Below are 13,471 nucleotides of genomic sequence, written 5' to 3' on the forward strand. Positions count from 1 at the left end.
GATAAATGAGCCTATTTATAAAACAAACAACACATTTAAGTATAGAATTGAGGCTTTTGCTTCCCACATTTAAGAATGGAAAAGCTGTCTTTTGGAGTGTTTCCATAAACCATTTATTTTTAATGCTTCTTTATTTTGAGGCAAGCAGGGGTGGATTCTACAGTACTGACATTCCACATTCTTGCACCATTTGACTTAGTTTAGACTATTCTCCAGTCTTCCAGGAATATGCATGTTTGTGCATGTCCCTTCTCCCTGCCTGTAAAGACAGACATCCTTCAGTTTTGTGACACCTCAATATTTTATTCTCAGTGTATTTTGAAAATTTTGACAGTACAAATTTGAAAGTGTCTGCTTTCTTATGTGTTCATCTGCTCATCTCCACTTGTTTAACTCTTTATCCCTGTGTGCCAATAGATATTATCAGTAAATCCTCCTGGTTTAATCTCTAAAATGTCTCAGAAATCTCCCCTTTCTTCTTCATTCTCCCCCTAAAATATTTGTCAAGTCCATCCTTCTCCACATCCATGCCTACTACGACCTTGCTGTCTTCAGCCTCTAAATGACACTCACATTAGCCAGTTTTTAAAGTAGTCTAATGCAAAAGTAATCCACTGCTCCCAGTATTGAGATCTCATTAAGATATTCCTAAATCCCTCTTCTTCCCTGTCTCCCTATTGCCTTCTAAATCTGATCGAAGCTCCTTTTATCACCCAGTTCCTCTTAACCTAACCTTCCTTCTTCTGTCCTTGCTCTGTTCTTTGACATCTTTCTTCTTTATGCACTCCCTCCTCACAATGTAAACCATTTCCCAATTAGATCTATGGACTGCCTTTGACGTTGTCCACTATGCCTGTGAGTGGAGTAAGTAGTTTAACAATGTTATTCCAGATGGAAACTATTCTGATGTGATTTGCATATTTCTCTTGATAAGTTTGGACCATTGACTACTAAAAAGCAAGTTGTCATGTGCTTTTCTAGCAGAAAGGAAAGGAGGCATTTGTCTCCTTATAGTGAGATTATGGCTTTTTTTCTGAGTCATCCACAACTTCCCCGTAGCCCTTGAATCAGAAAAGGAATTAAAGTTTTACCTATAAATTTACTATCACTATGGTTCATGAAATTGCTGTCTAACCAGTCTATCCAAACAGCCCTTGCAAGAAGCTGTTGCCTAAATGAAATAGAAATGTATATCTCTGACTTTTAGAAAATATATTTAAAGCTCTTAAGACCTGAATTTTAGCTTGTAACTTCTCTCTCTCTCCACTTACTCATTGTTAAACACATCTTAGCTTGATTTTGGGGAGTAAAAAGACAAAGGGCAATAAGATATAGTTTCTGCATTATAGGTTTCCAAACCCAGCCCTTACTTAGATGAAATTAGCAGCAGGATCTGTAAATTAGTACATACAAGCAAAGCTTACAGTTTAACGTGTCAGCATGAAGGACAGGACATTCAGATCAGAGCTCCACTCAATCCATCTGATTTTCTGTTCCTCTGAGTCTCTGTGCATCAGATTATGGGAAAACTTAAAAAAACAATCTAACTCCTAGTCCCTTCCTCTCTTCCCCTTTAAGTCCTACCCCCTCAAAAAAATCAAACAAGAGAAGAACAGTCTTCCTACACCTGGACCCTTTGTTCATTATTCTGTGGTTCAACAAAATTAACATCCAGCTACTGGAGTTTCCTCTCTCTTTGCCAAGGTGCTACAGAAGTATTTTGTGCCAGCCAGACACCTACGTGCTATTTCTACGTGCCTCGAAACACCCTGGCCCAAGTAGAGTTTAACTCATTGAATTCCAACCAGCAGGAAGCTGGAAAGTGATGGTGAGCAAATAGTTCCTAAGAAGTTTAGAAAAAATGTTGCCACTTCTACAGGTAATTCTTAAAAGCAAGCTGATGCTTCCTTGTCAGTTCCCTAACAAAGTTCCAACCTCAGAACTTTCTTGTCAGACATGAAATATTTTGTCACACTGACTTTCCATAGCCTCACATACATTTTATTTAGTTTAGAGAGATCCTCCACTCATCCAGCAGCATGCTTTTTTGTGCATGTCCCTTGGCTTCCATCTATAAAGACAGGCATATCTCAATGCTCCAGTTTTACAGTGCTTCAGCATGTAAGTCATCATCTCTGGGAAGCTGGGTAATGACAGTATCCACATCAACTATAACAGGATTAGAGAAAATGTTGCCATGTCCACGCATAATGTAAGTACATGCCGAGGTCTCATCAATTAGGATACTATAATGAGGACAGAACTGCTCTCACGTTTAACACAGAAACATGCTAAACCTATATTGAATATGTCCTACTACACAACACCCTGTTTCAGTCCTACGAACTTCTAGAAACTTTGGCTTCATCAGCTCCTGAGATTCCTGGCCGTACAGTTCCTTCCTGCCTCTTTCCTCCCTGCCTATACGTCTTTGTTTTTCTCACAAAGCAGAGTTCAGTGGATTTCCTGTACCTCCCTCACCAACCATTATCCTTAAGGCAGCATTGCTTGGCTGCAGTAAGGACCTATCTCAAAACTGAAGAAAGCGGTAGGAAGAACAATTGCAGTCGGTCAAGACTGTCTCAAAAAGAAAACAACAGAAAAAAAAACAGGTCTTGGGGCTCACATATATTCAGCTCACCAGGAAAAGGTGGAAGGAACCTTGTAGACCATTAACTTCAAGCTCGTAAACCCTGAGGTAGTTACTAATATCCTCCACCTCTTCCTCACTCTCCCTGATCTGCTCCACCATTCTTCTGCTACTCCTTTATTACTTCTGCAACCAGGCTTCAGCTTACCCCTTCCAGCTTCATCCTCCGTCTGTCCTAGGCACTACTCCAGGCACATGGTCCTTTAGCCCACTCAGCCCTGAATCTTCTCTGATATCCCTTGCAAGACCCAGGCTTCTGCTTCTCTTTTACTTTCCCATTTATTCCCTTCTCAATTTATTCCCTACTTGCCAGAAGACTCAGTCCTAAGCCCCTCCTGACCCTTCCTGTCCTGCCTGTGAGTCTCAGGAGCTTTTGGAAACGTGAAGCTTGGGACAAAGGGCAGTGTCAGGGCTGAGCCCACAACAGCACGTCGCTCTCTTGATAGGCATGTGTACATATTTTGCACATGTTCATACATTTTAAGGACGGGAATTTTTTCTGTGACACAGGGGCTCTGCACCAGGCACTGCACAGCAAACAGCATCACCAATGAAACTGCTTCCATTCCTAGGTAGGTGAAATCTCCTTCCCTGGGGAGCGAGTGGCAGGTGGGAAGGGAGTGGGGTCTGGCAAGGAGAAAGGATGTGTTGGAGGTGTTGGAAAACTGCTGGATACATGGGACTGAAACTCCCTTTAGCTCTGATCAGGGCTGCTACTAGATTCAGTAATTACATGGTTAGGATCATTCCAAACCCAAATCCCACAAATACCAGCCTTTATCTCACTGTGGGTTTTGTTCTGTAAAAAACAGAAACATTGTGGGGTTCTGTGGGCTTGTGGTGTGTTTATTATTTTTTTTTTCCCCCTCTCCATCTGCTTGGGAGAGGTTTAGATTTCACAAGTTATGAACAGTAAAATGTCAGCAGAATCACACAGGTTTCTGTTTTAATCTCTGGAAAATGGTTTCCTCTCTCAAAAATAGAGGGAAAAGATGAAACTTGGTGATAACTAAATCAATATGGATTATATATAATTGTAAAAAAAAAAAAAATAGTGTGTAACTTTTAGTCTTTTGAATTTTTTGAGACATTTTAATTCGTCCAAGAAAACAGTGCCTCAGTGAGATTTCCTGAAGCAAGGAGACCTGTAGTTGTAACAGGAGGCTATCCACAATGATATTTGGGTAGGGAAAAACAAGACTGCATCCAAAAGGATCTTTGTGTTCTGCAACTTCCATGGTGTTCTACTAACGATTTATGAATTAAAAATTAAAAAACTTACTTTCCCTTCTGAGTTAGCTGCTTCATTTTTAGCCTGTTACAGGGTGTGTATAATTATAATAGCTTCCTTAAAGGGAGAGATTCCTTTTTTCTTTGTGTGGAAAACCATACGTATTCATGCTGTGGGAAAGTAGATATACCCTTTAGGAGTCATCCTATGTATGGAAAAAAGAAGACAAAACTTTCATAACATAGAAACAGTATGTTAAGAGATTAGATTTAAATAGTCTGGATAAGTTTTTAAACCCTAATATCATAATGCTGTAAATAGTATGACATGTCATTTTAATGTCTCAGACCATGCATATGTGTTAGCTACACAGGTATGGAAGTGCTTATAAAAATAAAAATTCCCATTAGGAGAACTCTGGTATTTTTACTTGATATGTATAGGGCAGCTTGGATATACGTAAGCACTCAATATGTAATTCAGAGTACAAATAAATGTCTCTGCTTTACTGAGTACTAAGAGAGCATTGAAAGGTTTTCAAATGTTTTCCCCAAATCACTGAATAACTTCGATGTTGTTTACCAATTTTATACTGGTTGAGTACGTACACAGTATCTTAATCTACAGTGTCTGCTGTTTCTAGCCCTTGGGTAGTTTTACCAGAGAAGTCCCTATAATTGGTGGCCCTTGCCCCATCCTGTGATATACTGAGTCCATGATGATAAGTTTACTGGAATACACCAATTTTGTGGTCATGACTCCGATTTTCCTTTGTTCCAGTTCTGATTTCCGGTCTGCTGGACTATGGCTATACTTCTGCAAGCTGCAACATGACATGCCACAAAGATGCCAGGTGTGAAGTTCAGGGTGGGACAACAGGTTGCTATTGCTCCCAGGGATATACAGGAAATGGCATAACATTCTGCTACGGTAAACAGATTTTACCTATATGCATCTTTATGTTTTTGCTTGAAAAACTTACTCAAGAGCTCATTAGCTCAAAGATTAAATCTTATGTCACAACACCTTACACTAACATGTTCTCAAAGCCAAAAACTTTGTTTCTGAAAAATTCTAAAACTTACTCTCAGTCTAATATTTTAATATAGCACACGGTGCATCTCAGTTGAGTATAATATGTTTTCCAGCTTTTCTTTCCCATGGGAGATGCTCATGTATTTTCTCTGATTCAGCTTCAGCAATTTCCCTTGTGACTCAGGATTTCTGAAGCATAGAGTTGGCATGACTGCCACATTACAACCCTCTCATCTCATCCACACATACACAACACTAGACCACTCTTCCCAGCAGCTGATCACGATCAAAAACACAGCTCCTGGGCCACTCTAGAGGACTGTGGACATTTTTGTGCCACAGAGACATGCCTGCATATGAGGCAAACGTTAATTTTTCCACTACATCTGAAGAAAAGGACAATATCCCTGCCTTTATTTTTGAGTTGTCCTCCACTATGAGTAGCTCTAGTACCTATTTCTTCTATTAGATAGCTATGCCCAGCTGAAAGCAGGCTGAATTCGTATGAATCTTCTAAATTTTAAGTGTCCTGAGAAATAGTTATAAATATTAAGCATCCTTTTGATCAGGTTTTTTGTTTCACGCATCTTGGGAAATTTAGCAGTAACAGAGGCACTTTTTTTTGCCTCTTTGCATAGGTAAGTGGCCCACGTTTAGTTTGGATTTTTATAGCTCACTTGCTATGGTGTACTTGGAATTGTGCTTGTTTTAAGAAAATTTAGAAAGCAAAGACATTTTCCCTAAGAAAGCTGCCTACCCTTTTATAAGCTGGAAATGTTTAGAGAGAAATAAAGGTGGCTAAAATAATAAAGAGTAAGGAATTAAAAAGAAAAAAAAGAAAAAAAGAAAAATTTTGTTTGGAAGAGACCTCTGGAGGTCATCTGGTTCAGCTCCCCACTCAGAGCAGGTCCAGCTTAGAGAAGGTTACTCAGGGACCTGTCCAGTGAGATTTGAGTATCATAAAGAATGAAAACTACATACATCTCTGGGACCCCATTCTAGTATCTAGCATGGTAGACACGTGACTAGGTAGCCTAGGCAGAATAAGTGTGATGACTACTATATTTTTGAAAACTTTTTTCAATATCTAGTTGTGGTTTCTCTTATTGTAGCTTGTAACTTTTGCCTCTTATGTACATTTCAAATAATAGTTTAGCTTCATGTCCCCTCTAAACCCCCATAGCCTCCCATTAGGTGGCTGTAGAAAACAATAATTTCCCTCTTGCCTTGTCTTCTTAAGCCTGAAAAAACACTGTTGCCTGAGCCTCTTCTTTGCATCACTTGTCATGTATTCACTAAACATATTTCTTAAATTTAATGCTGGCCTTGCCCTAAATATAGGTCAATCATTATTTGTCTATCAAGCTGGTCAGAGAGAAATAAGAAGAAATGGCCTTCACTACACTAGTATTGTATTTGCACTAATTCAGTTTTACTACCATGAGTAAGCTGGTTGATTTGAAAGCTAAATGTACATTATGTTTGCAGAGTCAGGGGCCTACGCTTGTGAATAATGCAGAGAAAGAATTAAAACAAGTCAATTTTTAGCAATGCTCCCTGAAACAGATCAAACCAGGATTTATTTATCTGCCATGATGCAGGATCCTCTATGTTGTGTGTACTTTTCTAGAAAGTTATGATTATGAATCATTAATTATATTTACAGTAAGATACCTGTTGTTCTTCACACATCACTGATGTTCTTAAATTCATCTATTATATATGTACCTAGTATAGTGCTATTAAATCCATTTGTGTAAGGGCAGATTTATCTTACCTTCCATGTTCTTTTTCCTCATATAGTATATTTTTCTTACATTCTCTTTTGCCTGTATTGTTTTTAGGGAAATCTACATTCAAACTTCATAAAAACTTTTATAGAGCATGTAAAGAAAACTCAGTAGAGTGAAATATACATTTGCAGATCTTGTCAATCAATTAATTGTTTATTAAGTATTATACTGTTTGGAAACTCAAATCTTTAAAATGAAATTTGCAATGTCAGCCCAGGCAAAACAGCTACTAGATGTATTAGTGGTGCTTTGCAGTTGAGCAGCAATGGTTTGAAGCAAGCCTTACATCAGGAGAATGTTTTCTTTGGTAAAATACTTCAACAACCCACCAAAGTCACTTACCCTCTAGCCAAACAACAAAGCTTGTATCAGAACTATGTGGCTGTTGCCCCTGAAAGAAAGGCAACATTTCTCTGGAGCAGCATGTTCCATGGTGCATTGTTAATATTGTGCAGTAGCTCTTTAATAGCATAAAAAAGAAACCTGGATTTTAATTGGGTAGGTTCTAAAAAAGATTAGAAATATAGGCCAAACTCTATCATAAAGAGTATAAAGCTACAAAAATATAAAGAAAAGCCTCAATTGTTTAATGATCTATTAGACCTTCCTGTTCAATGTAGTGAAAGCAGGAGGTGTATCTGCTGTTCTAGGGATAGCTACCCATTTTTTTTCAGTTAATAATCTTAGGTTTTTATAATGATAGTCCAGTTACCTTCAAAGGAGATCAACAATTAGTTGCTAATACAGTAATTTTCTAGCAAATATATAGAATACTTTGTGTTTACATATTAGCCCTTTTAGTGATTTAGATAAGTTGTGAGAGTCATAATTACTGTCAACAGCATTAGTAATTTTGCATAGCACAGAACCAACTTCATTGTGCTTATCCTGGTGGACCATTAAAGCAGAACTGTTGTTTCGAGGATTTATTCTGGAACAAACAATTTAAATTCTTTCTCCTTGTAGAAATGTTGGAGAACAAAAAAATTCTAGTTCTTGTGTTAGTCCACTTAAGCCTGTAGCTGGAAAACTGTCCCTTTTTATTTATAGGTACTCCCAATGTTTTTAAAAGGTTTATGTTTTTTTCTCTACTTTCACTTGCTTGTAACACCTCTTGAATACTTGTAAAAGTTATTTCTTTCCTAGCTCTGTCTTTTCAATGTGATGCACTTAGACATTTTCCCTTGAGTTTACTGTGCTGCAAAAGGCAATAATGCCCTGTTACATTTATTTCCTAGCGCCATTATTGATGAATCATGAATCACTGATGTCAGCATACCTTAGGAATCGGGTTTGTTAGTTTTTACTTTGCTCCCTTTGCCAGCTGGCTAAGTGACTGTAGAGAGCTCAAGATTATTGGATTTGCTGTGTATAGATAAAGACATATAGATATGAATTTAATTTCCTGGTGTCAAAGTCATGGCTTTTAAAATAATTATCCTCTTACAATCTTTCCCACAAGATTTCAACCACCATAAATTAGGTCATATTTTGGACTTTCCAAAGGCAAACTTTGGCCAGACTAACAATAAACTAATCCTCTTCATAATCTCATTGTCTTCAGTAAGAGTATGTGCAGGAATGCACATAGTCAGGAGAATAACTGATTGTAGGATCTGGCCTCTTTTGTATATTGGAGTTATAACTTACGTAGCAATAAATTCCTTCCGTACAATATCTTCCAGAAAGCAATAAATGAGTCACCTTGTCAAGCTTTAAACCTCTGAAGTACAAAATACTGTGCCATTCTTCTTACTACTTCTTTGGTATTAATATTCCTTGCTTTAGGTAGTATTAGATGAAAGAGAGCAACCTCTGAAAATATAATTATTTGCCTCTTAGGATTCCATTCTTGGGCAGATGTGTGTTCTGAATGTAATGCATGGGGCTTTAGGTTCATGTTATCATACACCTAATTGAAGTAGCACAGCTAGAGCTTTCGGCATAAAAATAAAAAATATCCAGATAAGACTGATTTATAGACAAGTTAACTTTCTTTTGTGCAAAAATGCCATGGAATTTGTGCAGATAAATAGCATGCATTTACCACTTTTGTAAATCCATCTCTTTATATAAAGAGTTGGCCATATAAATTAGGTGTTGCTCATAATTCCAGCTTTCTTCCAAAAGAAAATGAAATGAAACAAAAAAAAATTCAAATCCTTTAGAGAAGATTGGGCTGGAAGTGAAACTTCATAGAAGCCAATATTTTATTTTTAAAACAGAGGGAAAAATTATTTGGCATTATTGATGCTTTCCTAAGCAGCTCTGCTGTTTCAGTACTGGCTGTTTCTTGATTGTTGACTGCCAATTTGCTGCTTTGCTGGCACACTGCAGGAAATTAAAGTAAACAGTGTGATCACACTGTTTACTTTAACTTTGTAAAATACGGAAGAAAAATGAAGCAGTGTTGTTTGTTCCAGGAGGGTAGGCAGGCAAGCAGGAAAAGTCTGAACACAATATCCCTCCCAGATATCCCCACACAATATTCCCTTGTAAATGTCACTTGCAAATTATACTACAAAATTAATCAGTCTTACTTGCAAAATAGTTACAGCTCTTCCAGAAATAGTGAGCAAGGATGTAAGCTATCAAAGAAACTGTATACTGAAGCAAGGCACTGACTCTTTCTGAAGTGCAGTGTAAGAGGATTTATCATTTTCCAGAGGCAAAAAATACATCAGTTCAAAGTGGTATTTTATATCAAAATACAGAATCCCTGTTAGAACACAGGTCAATTTGTGTAAACTCAGCTGAATCAAATTGAAAGTCTACTCAATATCTGAACACAAGCATATTTTCTTGTTTTACTGAGGGTCATGCGACCAACTCTCTGGCTTTTGACAGCTGTAAAAAGGAGCTTTCCTGTGATACATCAGCTCTTTGCTCTAAGGTGATGTCACTGTGTCCCACCATCAACTTTCATTGCAGTCACTGAATTTGTTTTGATTCACTGATGTCACCATTGCCATTCTACAACCCCCAATGGGTGTGTAGTTTTGTGGGAATTTTTACCTCTTAAATTAACAATACCCTGTAAAACCACTGTGTATAATCATTTCATTCTATCCATAAATGTCCTTCAATAGAAAGTGATCTAACCAAAATGCTAGTTCACAGGAAGAGAATTTTTTTTATTACCAGCAGGCATAAATCACTGGATGTCACTTCTGTGTTTACCAAATAGTTTGAAATCACTGATATGGAAGATCCAGTCCACACACTTCCTAAATCCATTTCACTGCTCTCAGTTACCACAAGCTATGAAAAGGCAAATTGCAGCTGCTTTAGCATAGCACAGCAGGAGAAAGATATGTCTTAGCCAAACATAAATAACAGGGCTCCACACAGTGGGTGACAGCTTGGAAAACCTGGGATGTGCTATGCAGGAGGCCAAAGCAGACCACTGATTCACAGCCCTTTTTATATACTCCTCATAACCTCTAGGCTCATCTCTCACTCTTCCTTACACTTTTTCCTCTTCCCTCCTTATCCTGTCTCTCAGTCTCTCCTGCTTTGCCTCCAAATTCTGCTGGATCTATTACACATTTTTAGGGTGGAGCATGGTAAATCTAAAGTGTGGGCTGTGTGAAAGGGCTGAAGTCATCTTTGAATTCAGAATTCCTGCTCTAGGTTTAGGTGTCTGGCTTTCTGCTGATCCCAAGAAGCGTTAGGAGGCACTGTCCTGTTTGTTGCATATGTAGATATTATATTTAATTAAGCCCACACCTTCAGGGTTCCTCTACAGGGAACAGAAAGTTTCCTCCCCTTCCATCTCTTCATCAGTCTGTATCATCTTCAGTGTAGCTGAATGTCTTTCACCTTTTCTTGAAGTGCAGAGAGTGACAGCTGAGCTGTGAGATGTTACCCAGGTGAGGTATCTTGATCTCACATTTTGGACTGTACCTGTATGCAGATCATGAAATTGAAAAGCCTGAAGAAATTATTGAGGAGGATTTGATACCCTGGTTCATAACAGTCCACTTGACTGGGAAAGCATGGGTGTTAATGTTAACGTAGCAGGTTCCTGGCTGTTTGTGGACCTACGGCTATATGTATGGCCTTTTTTCATGCAAGGTGCTACAATTTTCTGTGAATTGGGTAAGGTTTTACTGGTTATAATTTATGTAGACTGCTGGGGACTAACCAGCAGTTGCATGGCTGCCTTCTAGTTGCAAAAGACAGAGCTATGAGAAAAAACAAAGAAAAGAGGAAAAACAGAAAAGCATCTTTCTTCTTCTCCGTGGTTTTTGTTTATATTTTCTTGAAATGGAACTTTGAGCATGACTGAAATGCAGTAATGCATTTTTTGAATGGGCCAGGAAGAAGACAAAACTTTCTCTTGTTACATCTTTAATAGTATCCAGTCTCTCTTTTAAATTAGTCCTGTTTGTATCTAGAAGGGATTTAATGATGGGTGTAGATGATGTGGTAGAAAAGAGTTATTTGTCTCTCTCAAAATGTACCCAAACTTTCAAGCTGATCAGCTGCACATGGATGGTTTCTTACTTGTTTAAGTCAAAATGTGTTTTAACCCATGCCAAATAATTCTAATTTCCTTTCTTGAGAAAATACTCTTTTCATCTTGCTTTATGGTACTAAGAATCAATCAATATGTTACATGTTTAGAGGCTGTGGAAAAATTCATTTAAGGAGCTTTAAACTTGTTATTTCAGAGTCTGCTTACTTTGTGTTTACCAGAGATATGACTCACTTCCTGTATCTCTAGCATCTGAAGCAGTCCAGATAGGTCCGGCAGTAACAAAACATTCTTCTCACTTGTTGGTTTGAAGTAAAAGGATGAAAGATATTTCCAGAACATGTATGCTCATACATGTTTATTAAATGTATGCACATGTGTGTGCGGGGACATATGTATGAGTAGGTACGTGGATAAAAACCAACCTTTTCCATGCAAAAAATGTAAAGCAATCTCAAAATCATCAGTTTTACTCATTCTGTGGTTGTATAGTTTAAGTTAGCTTTTATTAAGACTGGGATTTATGGGAAAGAAGTTGCTTCCATAAATTCCTCTTCCTTGAGATATCTTCTGTACCTAGGTTTGTGTATGATAGAACCCACTACAGCCATCAGATTCTGCAGCTGCCTTTGGGGCTATAAAGTTAGTGTTACCCACTTAACAAGGAAAGAATCATAAGGAATTGCACACAGAAGAGATGATGATGTCATTTCCACACATCTACATTAATTTGCATATAATATCCTACCAGTCTGGCATACTCATTTTACTTCTCTCTCTGTCCAATAACTCACATAGTTCAATAGTGACAAAGTGTTCTGTTTTTTTTTTTTGTTTTTGCTGCTTTATTTGTTTGTTTTCCTCTTGCAGAATAAACTGGCCAGGAGTGGTGAAGTTGTCTGTAACCTCATTTGAAATGTGTAATTTATCTAGGATGATATGTAGGTGCACAATTTTTCTGTGTATGACTGTGAAAAATTGCCGACTGAGCTGTTGGCAGACAGAATATCAAACCCCGCTCAGCTCTGTTTGTATGAAAAGGTTTAAGAAGGTAATTGACACTTTGGGCCTCTATTTGCCAAAGAAAGAGATAATGACTTCCCCAAGAAGATTAGAATCTAACCAAACATTGTGCTCTAAATATAGAGCACAAAGCCAGGTGATGTTTGCGAAAATGCTGCTTGGCTGCAGGAGGAGGGGGGGCCTGAAGGACTGCAATTTTGCACTGTATATTTTTAAGGTACACAGATTTAATTTAGAGATTATGGCTCGAAAATGAAATTTACAGTATGTGTGTTTTTCAACGATAAGAAATTGATTTTGTGACCTTGGTACACACTAATTGAAATATCTGGCACTGTGTTTTGCTGAGGTTAAAGGAAGCTATATATGCCTGGAACCACATTCTTCTTTCACCTTGAACTGCACAGTTAATCGCAACCACAATCACTAGCAGGAAGGAAGCTGATATTTCGCTGTGGTACAAGGAAGTTGAATAATCTCTGTTCATTGTCTAATGGATAGGTTGTTTTGTGATTACTTCAGGTTAAGTTTAAAAGTTTCACATTAACTTCAAATGGAGACTTCTGGTGGAATTAACAATTAAGAAGCACCAAGGCTTGGAGCTCTATTCTGTGCCCTCTGCTACTGTGCCAGGTGATGGTACGGGGAAAAGGCTCTCTGGTTGTGCACTTCTTCATGCTGTTCCAGCAGCAGGGAGAAGAGAGCAGCACATGGGCTGCTCTGCCCTTGGACTGTTACTCCTGTACATCCTCCTGCTTGAAAGGCCAGTTGCAGCATTTAGAAACAGTAGCTATGCCCCAAGGGACTCCGCAGGTGGGTTGCTGATTTAATGCATCTTCTTTATTTAACTGGTTTTCTGCCTTAGCTTAGACTAGTACAACTGTGACAGTCTAAAGTTGTCTATAAACTAGTGTGGCAGGGTGTCCCACTATTTCACTTATTATTTAATGTTACACATTTGTTAGGTTGGTACAGGATCATGTTTGTCAAAAAGGAAAATTAAAGCTCCTGAAAAGCATTGACAATAAATGGTTATTTGTTCAAAAACAGCCAAGTCCAACCTTTGTTTATGTTAGTAGGCTTCATGTAATGGTGTTGCAATAAAGAAAAATAGCTCTTCAGGATATGCATTGGCTTTTATGTTTTATTTGTAATGAAAGCTATGCACATAGGTGGCAATCTACATAAGTTACAGTGAAGGAGAATATAAGCATAGATGGTGACTTGCATGTTTATATATTTAATATTTATTTGTGGCA

The 13,471-nt window shown here is 38.0% G+C and overlaps 1 protein-coding gene across 4 annotated transcripts in view; it reads left to right on the plus strand.

Moving 5' to 3' along the window:
* The first annotated feature begins 2,504 nt into the window (after positions 1-2,504).
* Positions 2,505-13,471, plus strand: part of ADGRL4 (adhesion G protein-coupled receptor L4) — an 80,015-nt gene continuing 69,048 nt past the window's right edge. For 3 of the 4 annotated variants that reach the window (XM_062611278.1, XM_062611280.1, XM_062611282.1), the window contains exons 1-2: positions 2,657-3,222; positions 4,662-4,811. In XM_062611278.1, coding sequence (XP_062467262.1) covers positions 3,201-3,222; positions 4,662-4,811 — 172 coding nt within the window. In that variant the 5' untranslated portion in view covers positions 2,657-3,200. The other variant, XM_062611279.1, reaches the window with a different exon arrangement.

This window comes from Pezoporus occidentalis, unplaced genomic scaffold, assembly GCF_034315485.1.
Source record: "Pezoporus occidentalis ecotype Australia unplaced genomic scaffold, CSIRO_AGI_Poc_V1 ctg151, whole genome shotgun sequence".
Taxonomy (NCBI): domain Eukaryota; kingdom Metazoa; phylum Chordata; class Aves; order Psittaciformes; family Psittacidae; genus Pezoporus; species Pezoporus occidentalis.